At 39.0% G+C, this 16,188-nt stretch overlaps 3 protein-coding genes across 5 annotated transcripts in view; 2 read left to right on the top strand and 1 right to left on the bottom strand.

Moving 5' to 3' along the window:
• The first annotated feature begins 5 nt into the window (after positions 1 to 5).
• Positions 6 to 1,933, top strand: dexi (Dexi homolog (mouse)). 2 transcript variants are annotated; one of them, XM_061303996.1, is made up of 2 exons: positions 6 to 858; positions 936 to 1,933. In XM_061303996.1, the coding sequence occupies exon 1, from the start codon at positions 475 to 477 to the stop codon at positions 742 to 744; it is 270 nt and encodes an 89-aa protein (XP_061159980.1). In that variant the 5' UTR covers positions 6 to 474; the 3' UTR covers positions 745 to 858; positions 936 to 1,933. The 2 variants fall into 2 exon arrangements, with proteins under 2 accessions (XP_061159980.1, XP_061159979.1); XM_061303995.1 differs by having other exon boundaries at positions 926 to 1,933.
• Positions 1,608 to 16,188, bottom strand: part of nubp1 (nucleotide binding protein 1 (MinD homolog, E. coli)) — a 57,249-nt gene continuing 42,668 nt past the window's right edge. Inside the window, exons 1-11 of one of the 2 annotated variants that reach the window (XM_061303989.1) lie at positions 8,130 to 8,267; positions 4,220 to 4,314; positions 3,861 to 3,965; positions 3,646 to 3,779; positions 3,488 to 3,556; positions 3,371 to 3,403; positions 3,017 to 3,107; positions 2,715 to 2,869; positions 2,520 to 2,630; positions 2,189 to 2,375; positions 1,608 to 2,093 (exon numbers count right to left, since the gene is read on the bottom strand). In XM_061303989.1, the coding sequence (XP_061159973.1) occupies positions 2,041 to 2,093; positions 2,189 to 2,375; positions 2,520 to 2,630; positions 2,715 to 2,869; positions 3,017 to 3,107; positions 3,371 to 3,403; positions 3,488 to 3,556; positions 3,646 to 3,779; positions 3,861 to 3,965; positions 4,220 to 4,250 (969 nt within the window). In that variant the 5' untranslated portion in view covers positions 4,251 to 4,314; positions 8,130 to 8,267 and the 3' untranslated portion in view covers positions 1,608 to 2,040. Of the gene's footprint in view, positions 2,094 to 2,188; positions 2,376 to 2,519; positions 2,631 to 2,714; positions 2,870 to 3,016; positions 3,108 to 3,370; positions 3,404 to 3,487; positions 3,557 to 3,645; positions 3,780 to 3,860; positions 3,966 to 4,219; positions 4,315 to 8,129; positions 8,268 to 16,188 lie in introns of those variants that run through there. The other variant, XM_061303991.1, reaches the window with a different exon arrangement.
• On the top strand, positions 8,597 to 16,088 carry emp2 (epithelial membrane protein 2). The gene is made up of 5 exons (XM_061303994.1): positions 8,597 to 8,765; positions 13,512 to 13,703; positions 14,023 to 14,131; positions 14,203 to 14,343; positions 14,414 to 16,088. The coding sequence occupies exons 2-5, from the start codon at positions 13,626 to 13,628 to the stop codon at positions 14,581 to 14,583; spliced, it is 498 nt and encodes a 165-aa protein (XP_061159978.1). The 5' UTR covers positions 8,597 to 8,765; positions 13,512 to 13,625; the 3' UTR covers positions 14,584 to 16,088.

The raw sequence follows: 16,188 nt of genomic DNA, 5'->3' as shown, positions 1-16,188 counted from the left end.
ATTATCGCGACGTCGATTAAAGATGACGTTGAATTTGTGACGTTTATCACTTTTGCAGTCCGCAATGTTTTGATGCAGTTGGTTATGAGACGTGTTGGAGTTAAAGCCAAACGGGAATGTTTATTTGTCGATCGTACTCGTTGTCACGGTACAAATGTACAAAACCTTTTTTGTTTTGCTAAGGTTGTACGCGACTGTTTTTAGCTCTGGTCACTTGGCATGGCTTGAATTCCGCAAAGCAGATTGCTACTGATATTTTGATACTGCGAGTGCGCTATTAGTAGCTATGAACGCGATACTAATTTATGCGCATTAAACCTCGCCAATGTACAGCTGTAGGAGCCCATATCACTTTTTGGAGTCGGGACGGACAAAATGTACTCACTGGATATGCAGACCATTAGCCGTGTCAACTTCTGCCTTTGTATATCCACGACACTCAAACAAAGGAGTGGGTAAATCGTGACTTTCTTTATGATCCACACAATTTATGCACAGTTAGATTCAGTTGAATCGCTTTTGGACGAGTACCCCTATATGTTTTTTCTCGGGTTATTCTTTGTGAACGTCCTCATCCTCTACTACGCCTTTCTGATGGAATACATCGTCCTCAATGTGGGCATAGTATTTATGCCTGAGGATATGGACCGGGCTCTTGTGGACCTTGGGGTACTTTCTGACCCTGCATCCCTCCCCTATGACTCGGACGCAGATTTGGATGTGGTTGAGGGTTATCTAGAGTAACAAGGGAGTGATGGAGGATTGGAATGCAATGCTGGTGAAGAGGATGGAGAGGTCAGGGACAAACGAGGCCTGTCTGCTGGATGGTTGTTGCCTTTTGGGACACATAGGAGCAAGGTAATGAATAATGGTTAGTAACCTTAAAAGTTTTTTTTTTCCGTCTGCCATAATTTGTATTTCACAGGTCATCTCAGCGTGACTATGACCTCCATCGCCGAAAGGTCACTATCCCTCGGGAAGACTCATTCTGTCAACGCAACCAACCTGGACATCCAGATGAGCATTTGTGTCCTTCACTTGGCACATAATGACAAAAAAAACAGCAATACTATATATACACTGCAAGTAAGAAGATATTCTCACTGTGGATTTAAAGTACAGTATTGATCCAGACATAAGAAGCTCGGTGCAAATCATGCACGGTATCCCACATCAAATCAGTTGGATGCACCAAACACTTAAATGATCGCGGCATGGGAGCGTTTGTATTCTGAAAATTGTTCCATTTGAATTTCCTTATTATTGATTTAAGGAGAATGTATGTTTTGCTTTGCAGTTACATGTGTGTTTAACATGATGCAAGTTTGCTCACATCTGATTCTTAGTCATACTGGTGCCTTGTGGGTGCACCTCTCAAACATGGCACTGGATGTAGGCTGAACTATTGTTTTGGGGTTTGCTTTGTTTTTCTCTGACACTAAACTTAAAATGTCCTCTTCAATGTATATATCTAGTATACATTCTAAGTTGTAATTCTGAATTGTTGATCTTAAAGCAGCTACTTCTTATTTAACTCTTAAATTTATCCTGTGAATATGTTTTTCATTTATTTTTCAAATGTAAGAAACTTGAAACAAACTCAATGCTGGTTGAATGTTTAATTTTATTTCTATCTTGGAATCTTTGATAGTTTTTTTTTTATCCTGTTATGGATTGAGCATTTTCTTTAATAAAAAGTGTATCTTGAAGCAATAATAAACTAAATTAAACAATTTAAATCATGAGTTTAAATAATAATTCTGTGATACTGGAGGAATTAAAAACGACAAGGTTATTTTCATAATTGTTACATTCATTTACTTAGCAGTCTTCTTTAATTATCACTTCTTTACATTTTAAGCATCTTATTGTATTATGAGTACTAATTCTGCCATCCACAAATAGTAATTCAGACAACATACATGATAGCGTATTCACTTTTCAAAAAAGAAATATGGTTGTGAGAAATCTATTCTATGTGTGTCTTTTAATGGAATGATGTCTTAGCTCTGGTTCAACAGGACTGGCATAAAAGCAGCTTCACACTGTCTTCTGCTCATCTGTGCCGTGGGTGGAACAGTAGTTCTTGATGCCTGATAAGAGGAAAGAGCAAAGCACAAATCATACGGACGGTGAACAATGCATCAAAATAGATGACAAGTGTGCTCGCTTCAAGCTGCAAACCCACTTTGCACAATTTTCTTGTAGGCTTCAGCAGCAGGCGAGTCCGGTATCACGTTGAGGAAAGACCTGCCCTCATCGCAGCTTTTTGCTATCCTTGGGTCGAGAGGCACTTTTCCGAGCAGGGGCAGATTAAGGTCTGCACACATTTTCTCAGCGCCCCCACTGGTGGGAGGGAAGATCTGCGACGTGTTCTAAAGACAGGGCAAGACAAAAACCCGAGTTATGAATGCACGCTGTGTACCACAGTCTATTGTTAATTGTACAATTGTGCTTGCTCACTCAGGTGGTGTTTAATTTTTCATATTGTCACATCTGCTTGCAGTTTTTCCACTGACCTTACAATTTGGACACACAAAGCCACTCATGTTTTCCACTACGCCGATGATTGGCAGTTTGACTTTTTGGCAGAAGCGGATCTCCTTTCGGACATCTTGCAAAGACACCTCCTGCATTAAGGAACAATGTCGATCATGAATATCACATGGGAAATTTGTTAGGGTAGTCATAGTGTACTCTGTCTTTGCGTGTACCTGTGGTGTGGTGATTATGACTGCTCCATCCACGTTGGTGGAGCTTAGGTACTGCACAATTGATAGGTGCTCGTCAGATGTGCCTGGAGGCGTGTCAATAATGAGATAATCCAGTTCGCCCCAATCCACATCCCTCAGAAACTGCTTGATCATTCCTGAAATGACAAATCAAAAACTAGTACAATGATCTAAACTTTTTTTTTTTTTAATGATATGTCTTGGTCTTATTTTTATACCACAGATAAAAATGTAATTTAAACAGAGGTGTGAGATAGACAAGAGAGATGAAATATGTTGTGCACCGTTTTTCTTGGGTCCTCTCCAGATCACAGCATCATCAGGACCACCAAGCAGGAAGCCAATAGACACGACAGCAAGGTTGTCTTCTGCATACTGGAGCATGAGAACAAGGCACATTTAATTTTTTGTCAATGGACAATTAAGTACACCTCACAATCGAATCGGATCCTGAATAACAGCTGAAATCCAATTTACTTGATGCTGTTTCAGACTAATTAATTGAATAAGAACCGAGTATAAAGGCAGAATACACGGCTTGACTAATGTTGGATGGTTGTATCTAATCTAAATAGAAGGCAAGTGCATTGTATAATATTACTGTTACGTTTTTGTTGTGATAATTTAAAGTGACTCACCACTGGGGACCAGCCTGACCCACTCTGATGTATCTAGAGACAGAAAAAAAAAATAGTAGCCTTAATGGCACACATCAATTTCTAAACATAAAACTAATAACTACTTGCTGTACTTACTTGCTCTCCCTCCAACCCCATGATTCGAGGAATTGATGGACCACAAATGTCTACATCCAATAGGGCAATCTAAAATTGAAGATGGCAGAAAACACTTCTAAGGCTACATGCATACTGTGCCCCAAACATCTTTAAAAATAGAAAAACAGAACCATTACCTCCTTGGTGTCATCACTTGCCAAGGCATGGGCCAAGTGAGCGCTGAATGTACTCTTTCCCACACCTCCTTTACCGGATAGGACAAGGATCTTGTGTTTGACCGTAGACAGTTTTGATCCGATTTCTTTAATGGCTGTCGGGAAAGAAAGAATGTAACTAAGAATTGGTAATAATCCGATCCAACCAGTTCAGTTTGAAAGGGCTCATACTGTACCAGGGTCTGGGGCTTTGGTAGCTCCAGAAGCACACAATTTTTGGTTAGGACAACCCTGACATGATGAAGTCTTCCCTGCCTGCTCACTTCTTGTTCCTGGACAGTCTGCAAAATTAAACCGTTTTCAATTGAGTATTGTTAATTTAAACATCGCGTGTGCAAATCATAACGTTACATGTGTATATGTGTTACATGTGCAGTTACATGTGCATGATATAAGAAAAATCAAACTGTGACGCAGTAAGTCAAATACATGTTTCCATGCCACTCGGTGGAAATTCAACATAAAACAAGTTTAACTGTCCACATTTTGTTGATTGCGTTGAATTATAGAGAAAAGTATATATTTCAAAACTTACGTTCGTTTGCGTTTACTGGTACATCGTCCATGTTTGTGTCCAACCGTATAATAGTCCCCGCATCGAAGGTTCCGGATATGATATCAGTTCCGTCACTTGAAATGTGTTAGGAAAAGAGAATCTGGAATTAATACGACTATGAAAAGAAAATACGAAAATAACTTAAAAACAAAAAATAACTTTATGGTTGAAACATCAAGAGAGGAGCACTGTATTGGTTCACAAGCAGATAACTTGAAGATAAATCATTTCAATAAAGCCGCCGCTAGATGGTGCCCTTTCTACATGTATAACCTGAAAATCTGACTTGTCCAAAAACTTATTTTACTGCGATGAAACCATTAATAATTTACTTGTTCACATTTGAAGACTTTTAACACTCACAAGGTGGACACTTCAGATGGACCAGCTCACTTTATTTTCTTTCTCTTTTTTTATTAAAATTCAAACATCTTTCTGAGTGGACTTTCTTGGTTCTTTGATTGTTCCAGCTACTCTTAGGATTCTTGCATTTGAGCAAGCACGAGAAGATAATTGTGAGGGATAAAAATAAAGCATGAAACTTCACCAAAAGTGTGACCTGCATTGTCACTCAATCATTGATACATTTTCTAAATATCTCATGTCCCGTGGTTCGTTTAGTTGAGCTGATAACCTCTCATCAAGTCCATGAAGACACATTCTGTCCATTCAGCAAGTGGGCTACATCCTATTGGACTCAGGCTAGACTTTGGTCACAGGGTTACTCAGCAAAAAAGTTAAGCCTTGGCTGCACGAGCAGTCATCACACTCGGAACAATACCGCACACACATAAGTGACACAGACACATTGTCCGTTTTCCATCCGTAAGGCCAAACAGAGAGACTTTGTGGGTGTATTTTCTAGGGAAAAGGTGACTTGGTAGAGATCATGTCACTTTTCAGCTGAAAGGAAAAAAAAGAGGAAGTCAGGAAAAAAGGGAACACGGGCACTTTCAGGGTGTGTTACGTTGCTAATCGTAATCCGTGCAACGAGAGTGCTCTCCATTTTTATTATAGCCACGCCCACGTTGAATATAAAGCGTTTTTTTGATTGTTAAAGTCTCAAGACTGGTATGTCCTTCCTTCTCCATCTTCCATTTAAAGCCACCCACTCTCCAGTCATTCCTCCTTCACTCACATGAAATTCTCAGCTGTGGGGTCATAACCTTTGTGATAATTTTATCTGTTTTTTAACTGCATCTTGTTGCCACACACTCCGACGTCTTACCACACTATTTGTGTGTCTGTCTGCAGAAGTGATAAAGATATTTAAACACCTTTTCCCTAGTTGCAAGAGATACTTTTTTTTTCTTTTCACATATTCAGCCTCACACCATGATATAATTCACTTGAACTAAATACGATATTATCCAAGATAGGCATTAAAAAGGGCCTTTTTTTTTTGTTAGCATTTGAAATCCCTGACCTCAACCCCCTTTAAACACATTTGAGATGAACTCCAACAACTGTAAGCCAGGCCTTCTTTTATGTCCAACAGCAGTGACCTTTGACCTTCATCAGCAACTGTGGACAAGTGATAACAATTGTGGCCTGCTGGTGGGCGAGGGAGTGTGTGCGCTAGAGTAGCAATTAAAGCTGGGTGAAGAACATATGATTAAATAAAACAATGCAACACCTTTTGGGGTGTTTGGGTGCTGGTGAAGACAAAAAGCACCCACTTGGCACTAGTGTAAACATGACCTCTGACCTCCTGGAAGCTTCACACTTTGAGCAAACGGCATCAGACGAGCGCTGTCTTGTCAACTGTGTGTTAGCTGATGGGCGACTATGTCTATTTCTGTGTGTGTGTGTAGTCAGTAGGATGATAAAAACCATCGCGGTCATAAGGAAGGGAAGCCTTTTGTCTGCGTGTCCTCTTGTGTGCGACTGTTTGTGTGAAGGAAGGAAGATTAGCCGGGCTCGCAACCTATTTCTGGTCACTCCGTGGCAGTTGGCGATGGGTTTGCACACACACACACCGACACGCACACACCCGCACACACGTTTGTAGCCAATAAGACTTGTTTAAACAACAAAGCAGCCCCATCATCTTCCCTTCAGGCAACAGAACCCCTCGCTATCACTCTCACTAACAGGTCGGACCTCTTTATCAGGTGTCACACACACTACGTCACTATCGACGCATATCATTTACCTGCTATTGTTAAAAATGAGCAGGTGACCCACCTACACAAGATATTTTAGTATCTTTTAGCGGGATATTATCATTCGCATTTAAACAGTCATGAAAAAAAATTGAACATCCTTAGAAAATTGTGTTATGTTTCAATTCATGTACTGGGAGCTCCATGCATGACCAATAAACCACAATTCCCAGTAGCTTTGACATCTGGAACCATGCCAGTCGAACACACTCGAAGGCATACTTATCTTCAGGCAGACAGGAAGCAGCCCCCCCCTCATCTCCCCTGTTCCTGTTTCTCACAAAAGTGTGTATTAACATGTGTCCAGGCTTGCTAACGTAGGCAATCAGCAGGAGGCACATTGAACCGCATGGCAGAAAAATAACAAACAAAAATACTTGGCTAAAAGGAGAAAAATGGCGCAGTAATAGGAGATGGAAAAAAAATGGAGGCAACTTATGATAAAGCGAAAGTCAGTAAGTGATTGTGGAACAACGCTGGCAGTGAAACGGCTTCCTAGAACTTTTCCTCTCCCTCTTCCTCTAACTCTTGTAGAGGCCGGAGATAAATCTAAAAATAATGTCGTGTTTATGAGACGTATTTAGAAAAGTGGAAAACATGAGCTGTCTGACATTTAAATTAATAAAACTACGGATTGTTTATGGTACAGGTATCCAAGATGGACTTGAGCTTTCACTCCTACATCCAAAGCAAATCTTTTTAACGATCCAAACCTTCTAGCCAAACTAGCATAACACAGCAAAAAATTCATTTTTTTTTTCTGTTGCCGCGTTGCATCATCATTTTATTTTTTCCCCGCTTCTTTTCTGAAGCAAAGGTCACATTGCACATCGCTGACATTCAACTAAATATCATCGCTGCTAGCGCTAACACGCTAAGTGTCAGGGAAAGCTTATGCAATTTGAAATACATATTTCAGCTGCAGTTAGAAAAGGCAGATGAGCAGTTACATTCCCGAGGCTGCCATCATTACGACTGTCCTGGTGGAAAACTGGAATAATTTTTTCTCGGGTCACAGAATTATTTCCGCTGAATACTTCTGTTCTTTAAAAATAATTCTTGACAAGGGGTGACACAAATGATCATCTATCATTCCTCGAGTTGACACACAAAATGAAACAAGCCTTCACACTCACACACTCCATTACACTTAACGTGCATATTTTTGGACTCGGAGAGGATACTGAGGCAACGAGAAAATGAGGCAAGTGCAACCCACAGAGAACTCTCCAATTTTGCCCCCCCCCTATTGTCCATGCTCCAAAAGTGCCGCTGAGAAAGTTAGACAGTAAACACATTGCCGGAGCTAGTTTTTTTCCCCCCTTCTGGGGGGGCCATGGGGTGACTTAAGGTATCTGAGGTGGTATGCAAAAAATAAATAAATGTAAAGATTCCATCTGGTCCTGCTATGTGCACACTGCAACTATATACTACACACAAACATTGTGAGATTAAACTGAATTTTTGTCCATGGTTACCTGCTATTATTACACAGCAACATGCATTTGAAAAGAATCCAATCAATTCCATCTGCCCATCTTGTTTACATGTCTCTCTTCCCCTCAGAAAAGACCCCAAAAACATGTTGAGAAAGTAACCGGCACAATTATAATAGTTTCAACTCAATCACATGTGACTTTTTCACATTCATTCCTGCATGGTATCATGAAAAAACATAAATACAAAGAGTTATTTGCAGTATAACGAGCTTTGACAATACTTGCTTCTTTGTCCCGTGTCTGCCTGGCTAACGACGTCCTTATGACTCCGCACATGAATCCACTTCCATCACAATGCATTCTTTTGGTCAACTATTAATCTGCTCAGACATTTTGGAATATTGTTGAGGTTTTATTTCTGTGTTGGTTTTGCTGTTATCCATTATTTGCATATGACAGCACACTCTGCTCCACCCCAGAACTGATATGCCTAAAGAAATGGGTGTGTGTCTGCCAGGGAATAAACACTACTAACTTTTCACACCCCTACGGATAAATTGATGAATAATACCATGAAAGACTTCTATGTTATTTTTGGTTTTATGACACTTATCCATACATTTAAAAGAATATAATGCTTTTTTCTTTATGTATTATTATGTTTATATATTTTTGCACGCGCGCACGGCCCTAAAGCCACACCCCAGAGCCTTCCCCCGCCAGCAGCGGAGCCACAGAGTGCATCTCCAACTTTTTTTTTTTTTTTGCAGGAGCGTCCAGTGAATTGGGTCGGTAGCTGTAGCTGAGTCGCGCCTGCAGACTTGTTCGTGTAATATTTGCTCACTTCAATATTTCCTATTACGAACGCCGCCTCATCCGGAGCTTCGCTCATAGTGTTTTATTCCACGTTCTTCAAACCTGGTGAGTAAATATGTTTGCATATTGTTTGAATGCTGCAAACAATTTACTTGAAAGCCTGTGTGTCAAGTTGATGTTATTTCCCCCCCCAATAAGTTAGAATTGCGCCTCCAAAGAATTGTTTCTCGGTGCGCGCGTCTTCTGTGCATATTGTTTTTTTTCCCTTGTGCGTATTTTTACGCACAAATGACACGCACGGCCTGAACTTCCGAAACGCTGACCAAAGGGGCGTCGTTAGACACTCGTGCGCTTTCTTCCAACTAAGGAATATTTAAAACAAGTTATATGTAAGGAGCTGGACGTTGCGCGTTTGTGTGAAGTTAAAAGTCTGGATTCTTCTCGATGATTTTTTTTTCTTCTTTTGTTAACATTCCAGCTATTTATTTCGCCTTCCATATGGCAACTCTATGTTCATCATAACATGTTCCCATTTTAGACTGGAAAAAGACATCCCTTAAAAAACACATTTATTTATCTACTTATTTATTTATTTAGTCAAATTAAAGTTTATAACGTGATTTAAATTTCTTAAAGGATTTACGTTTTAAGAATCTGCGCCCTCTATCGGTGCAAATAATTTTATAGAGGCTGATGAATGGAAATTCATTTTTGGATTTGGCAAATTGATTTACCTTGTGCCAATTGATTGAATTGAAAATACTTAAATAGGAGTGTGGAGTTTTTATTTCGACCCAAATAAATGAGAGAAATGATTTCTAAATGTCTAACTAATACACACCATTCTGATTACAATATCAATAAAATAATTAATTGTTCTAATCTGTAGGCAAGGGAATAGCTTTATTTCAATGTATTTTATCAAATGAATGAAACATTACCATATAAACTGGACAACTAGCATAGCTGATCTGAAGCAGGTTATCTCAAACTTTAGTATCCTGTAACATGATCTGGTCGGTCACTGCAGAATTGGCAGACTGTCTCCAGTTTGCCGCCGTGTCAATGTTAGTTTTTCCCATATTTTCTGTCATCATGAACTCAGCATGAGTGGAAAAGTGTGTAATATTTGTTACCGAGAGGCTTTTGAAAGATGCTGACTGATAAAGTTGATCAAGAAAGTGTGCAATTTGTGGATGGATGAGATGTAGAGAATTTTGGGACTGGTCCCCTAAACCATGTGGGGGTCATTACTCAAGTCTGTCACTTCAGGAATGTCTAAGTACAACACGTGTTGACTCAAACACATAGTAAAAACACGTCGGTGTCCAACACGAAAGAGTTCCAATGTCAGAGGCATTTCTTTCAACCCTGCAGAAAAAACAGTGGTGTACATGAGTGTGTGTTTACGTGGGCATTTGTCCAGTTTACAAGGTTCTAATTAGTGTGGACTACACGCACAAACTCACAACATCATTACTATATTTACTAGTAACATAAATTCTGCTCAGCGGATATTTTGTGATCCTGTGACCCTGAAAGTTGAGCCACAGATGCTTTTACATGGCCATTTTAATAATAATAATAATATAATAATAATAATAAAGTAGTTCAAAGTTGTATATACAAATATTGTTTGCTCTTCCTTAAACAATGACGGAGAAGATGTACCTTTTGTGTTTTCACTAAAAATAGACCTTGCATTTGGTTGCTGCGTATAAACACCAACCACCTAAACTGACCCAACCCAACTACACACTGTGAACAAAAGATAATTTAATCATTCAGATTTTTCTTGGAAACAGTCCCACTGTACAGTGCAAAGTCCATATATCATACATTTCAAAGTGGATTTAAAGAGCACACATTACTTGGGTTGATAGTTTTGAATTACAAATATATATTAAAAACCCAATTTAAATCGGTGCAGTCCGAATGTTATTCTTGGACAATACATTAATGAAACTCTAGAATGAATCTTTTCTTGGAGTTATCCTACAATAAGTGCTTCTGAAAGAAGACTTATTGCAAGGAATGTCACATTATTTTCAGCAGTATAACTTAATTTGGAGCCAGAGGGCCTCACTGGAAGATTTCATATCCACTTCCCCTTTTCTGTTCATCACTTTTTCCCCAAATGCCAACCAGAGAGGAGTTGGGAGAGCGGAAGAGTGAGAGAGTCGGGGGAGTGAGATTCAGAGGCCCAGTTAAGTCTGTGGCTTTGTGTTTTATGAAAGAAAAGGACATTAAATGTCAGCATTTTCCAGCAGTTGCACAGCGCACTCGTACGTGCAAACACACACACATGCAGAGTCCTCTAGCTTCCTATTATAAGGGTGAGTGGAACGGAGGAATGGTTGTATTCTGTTTCTCTTTGTCCGTGTGCGTCTGTCGAGGTGGCTGCAATAAGCGTACAATGGAAGAAGAGCTGCTTCAGTTCCTCAATTGTAAATGTAATCTATAATTGACCCTGAGTGACAAGTGGCATAAATGGCATTCTGACTAAATTAGATATTGAAGTCTTTTATTTGCTTGTTGATTGACACAGAACAGCTGGCGCTTTGTGAGCACACGTCTACTATGACAGATTACACCAAGAGATTTAGGAAAACAATGTCATGCATTCCAAACCGGCGAGGCCGATGTATGTGACATGCGGACATCATTATGAGTGTATATGTGTAAGTGAGTGTGTGTGTGCAGCTGCTGGATGGCGTCTGAGGTGAGTATTAGCGAATTCATACCTGAAATTAGTGCTGAGTGATAGTCAAGGAAGGGGAGGTAAGTGCACAGTGTTTTTGGGTGAAGTGTTATTTGTGTGTCTGAGTATCCCAACTATATCGTGCAAATTTGCAGTTCATAATAATGTATTTTTTTTAATTGGTATTAATATTGGAATTGACATGCACAGTTTACTGTTATTATTCAAACAGAGTTTGCATTTTTTTTTTTACCTGAAGTTTGACATAACAGATTTTTTATTTTTACCAAGGTCGTAATTATTTGGGATTTTTTTAGTTTTTTTTTTTATTTCATTTTGACTTTTGTTTTATGAATTCTAAAAACGTTGTGTTTTTAGAGTAGGTTTGTTCGTAGTTTTTATTTTTCCAAAAATGTTTAGTTGTTCAGCTTTTAGTACGAGTTTTAGCGTTTTGAAATAGATTTTATTTTGTTAGCTTTTGTCAACTACCATAACCTTGGCTTCTACATGTGTATATCTGCATACCAATGTTTGGTATTTTCCCTCCCATGTTACCCAATTCTGTTTCGTCCTTCTTTTTGCTTACACCACAACGTTATCAGCAGACATGATTACATTGGTGCAAATGTGCACGTGTGCACATGTGGGACTTCTCACGCTGTTCCAAAAACGTAATCCAGCAGGATGGAATTAAAATCAAAGAGTTGCTATGCAATAAATCCTACTCTATCGAGTTAGCTTGCTCAGAGAGGCATTTATTACTTTGAGATTTATTATTGTGCTTATTAGCGAGTGGTATTTATAATAATGATGGTTTAATTGTGGTTTGTTGTTTGGAAGAGGGAAAACTTGGCTTGACTATATTATGTACATATCGTGCAAAGTAAATACATCTTCATGAACTGGTGGTAATTTATTCCATTTTTTTTTTCTCAGTCCTGTTTACTTCTCAGAGTTCAGCGATGACGAGCGTTTACCAAAAGCACTTGGTGTTTACATTCCAATGTGAATCCTCGAGCCAGTGTCACATGATTCAAAGCCACTTCACGTCACCATTTTGAGATTTAGTCTGTCTTTTCCTGTCCTGGCCACCTCAAACAAGGCCAGTCCATCTCTTGGCAGAACCCCCACAAGCCACATGTGCTCACACAAATTGTGGCCTGCTTCCTGTCGGCGGGAGGAGTCTGTTTTTACTACGATTCCATTTTGGCGGCGAGGGCTAACTCCTTTACTGTGTGTGTTTGTGTGTGTGGAGAACTCTGAATCTGCCAACTCGGCTCTTTTTAATGTTCGCTTTGGGTGGCGGTTACCAAAATCGAAATTATGTATGTGCATATTAAGGTTTTGTATTGTGTTGGTTCCAATCAAATTCAATCCAAGTTGATTTGTTAAGCATTGCGACAAATAAATAACACTAAAGAGGTTGACATAAAACGCAAGGTCGGTCAATAAATACAATTAACACGCAATCCGGCTGTCAAATTTCAGGTTGCGGTAATTCACATCTGCTGTGGCGTTTTTAGCAGTCCCACCAAAAACCTCATGTTGGCATTACAAATTAGGTAATTTTGGGTGCTGCTCACGTTAAAAAAGCAGAAAATTCCAGAGGAAGGAACAAAGTGGAAGCAAGTAAGGGAAAAGAAAAGGGGACCTACAACAGAGCCCTGTGGGAACCCACACAGGAGGAAACACAATCGTTGAGGCTGACACAGAGGTCTTGTCAGCCAATTATGGCCTGTAGAATTTTAAAATTGGATTGGGGAAAAACCTCAAGAATGCTGTTTTCACTAGCTAATGAAAATACATTCGCTAAGAATATACTATCTTCCTGACTAGGAGAGATTGGGCGAAAAGAACTTGATAGAATAAACTAAACTAAATCATTGAACAAATATTTTCAGAGATAATTTAAACATTTTCTTTACTGCAATTGTGTTGAGTGGTTGTCCGCAGTGACACAACGCACCAATTATATTTTCTATAATTTGAGGGGTGACTTGCTGTTTGGATAATTGGTCGCAGATGGGGCAGTTTCAACACTTCCACATGGGTTCCCTTAAAAGATCTTCAATTGCAACACGAAATTTGGAATTTAACACACTTCAAGAGCTTAACCTTGTTTTTTGTGTGTTTCATATTTGTTGCTCCAGACCTTTATTGCAAGAGGCCCAGCAAACTATCAGCCTGCAAACTTGACTTCCATTCATAGAGGGGAAAAAAACCTATCATCTACGAGAAGACCCAGCTGAAGAGAGGAAGCAGCCATGTTGATCATCTTAGTCCTCATCATCCTTTTCCATTTGGCTGCAGCCGTTCTCCTCTTTGTTGCAACCATACATAATGTGAGTACCGTATTTGCCGCACTATAAGGCGCACCTAAAAACCTCCCGTTTTCTCAAAAGCCGACAGTGCACCTTATAATCAGATGCGCCTTATATATGGACCAATATTGAGCCACTACAGCAGGCGTGTCCAAAGTCCGGCCCGCGGGCCAAATATACATATCTTATATATGGACAAAGTTTTAAAATGGGTCATTCATTGAAGGTGCGCCTTATAATCCGGTGCGCCTTATATATGGACAAAATTTTAAAGCGGGCCATTCATTGAAGGTGCGCCTTATAGTGTGGAAAATACGGTACTTGTTTCACTATGTTACAGGCATGGTGGTTGGTATCAACACCTGGACGGGATGTCCTCTACTCGGACTTGTGGTACTCTTGCAATGCCACTTGCTTTCCTATCGCCAAGAGCCACACTACTGATGCGGGTAGGAACGTTTATCATCTGCTGTTGGTACAAGCGATGTATCATTTTCTAACATCTGTTGGTTCCTTCCAGCCTACCTGCAGACGGTCCAGGCTACCATGATCCTGGCCACCATTTTATGCTGTATTAGCTTCTTCATCTTCATTCTTCAGCTCTTCAGGCTCAAGCAAGGGGAGAGATTTGTCTTCACTGCAATTATTCAACTGTTAGCTTGTGAGTGACACAAACCTACTCAAATCGCCAACAAAATGTAACCATATTTGTCATTCTTTCCTCTCTTCAGCTTTGTGCGTGATGATGGCGGCGTCCATTTACACGGCTCAGAACAAGTCCTTCCATCATAGCAGTCTCCATGACGGCTCGTACGGCTCCTCCTATATTTTGGCTTGGGTTAGTTTCCCAATGACTCTAATTAGTGGTCTGATGTATCTGGTGCTTCGAAAACGCAAGTAAATGTCAATTTATGGGGGATAGAGTATATAAATTGAAATCCTTGGATGTACAGTAAATATCCCGAGAAGACATCGACATGCCGCTATTTTTCCAACACTCAACAACAATCAAGCATCGCCTATCACTCTTGTAATGGTGAATACAGTTAAGGATGCATTTGATGTCACTTCTTATACACACACACTGATAAATGGTTGTCATTTGAGAAAATCTCACTGGATTTCCAGCAACATTCAGCGTATATTTTCAAACGTGAATTAATGGCTGGAAGGCAGAGCCATGTTTGTTCAATTTGCATTTCAAGTTGGACAAGTATCACGCGATAGGTTCATTTGAATTAAGGCTAGGTGTATGTAAATTCTCATGAAAATTTTTAAAAGAGGAAAAACTTTAACAGTAACCAATGATTCTTTGTGTATTTAATGACAACATATGTTGTAATTTGTGTATGAGCTGGTCATCCAAGTTAGTAAGATCTACAAAACCTCTTTTGTTGTTGTTAAAGGATTTTTAAAAAACAAGAACACACTTGCCTTCATCCACCTTTGCATTTATGAGTGACTGTCTCTTTTATTTCTTTTTATGGTTCATTGTCATGCAAGACCGTGTGGGAAATATGTGTGGGTTAAAAAAAATAAAAAAAAATGGGAGATTTTCTTTCTGGGTCCACATTTGTTTTTGAGACGCTATTAACAAATAAATCATGTTGTACATATTTGCTGTGTATGTATAGTTAAACCAATTGCTGACTGAAATACTAATGTGGTTAATAACAAAAAAAGTAGAAAATATTATGTTAATCTTAGCTTAAAGAAATGTAGTGGTATAAATTGTGGGATATTATATTGTCTTTGTTATGCTTTTGCATCTGTTGGTGACATGGTGAAATACACAAACCGATGATGTGCTGTGATATTTGGGATTCAAATGACAACATAAACTTGAAGTAGGAATGTTTTGCTATTTCTGTCATGCTATTGGGTTATTTTGCTCTTTTTTTCCCCCAACAAAAACTGGGACAAAGGCTATTTATTAAACCAACTGTAACATGTTTAATAATCACAAATGAGAATGAAATGGGTCATTTTATTCTATTGCCCATTACCTTATGCTTCATATCAAAGATTATTCCTGGCTAATACTTGCTCATAAAAAAAGCACTAACTTTTAAAATCACTATTTCTTGGTGTGATTTTTATAGCACAAAAATGTAATGGCCTCTTTCAATTTCATTTATGGGGACATAGAATGTCCTTTTTGTTGGGTTAGTCTTTCTCTAAATTGTGCTTCAAAATATAAAATATGAACGTGAGAATTAAGGTGGCCTATCTTTTATAGTTTAACGCCATCTAGTGGATTACTAGTCAACTACACTTTGGAAAAGTACCTCAAACAATTACGGTCCTTTACCTCAAACTTTGAAGTTAGCGTCCGTAATTGTTTAATTAAACATTATCCTTTGTTTGTGACAACTGTTTTCTTTCTTTATTAAACATTTAAAAGTTTGTCTCACTATATAGCTAATTCATTTTATGTGCACAAATCTCTATTTATGATTAAGTTGATTATTAGTTGCCATTCTTATTAAACCATTTCGAAATAATA

Source organism: Syngnathus typhle, linkage group LG17 (assembly GCF_033458585.1).
Source record: "Syngnathus typhle isolate RoL2023-S1 ecotype Sweden linkage group LG17, RoL_Styp_1.0, whole genome shotgun sequence".
NCBI classification, from domain to species: domain Eukaryota; kingdom Metazoa; phylum Chordata; class Actinopteri; order Syngnathiformes; family Syngnathidae; genus Syngnathus; species Syngnathus typhle.
This window is presented reverse-complemented; position numbering and strand designations above follow the sequence as displayed.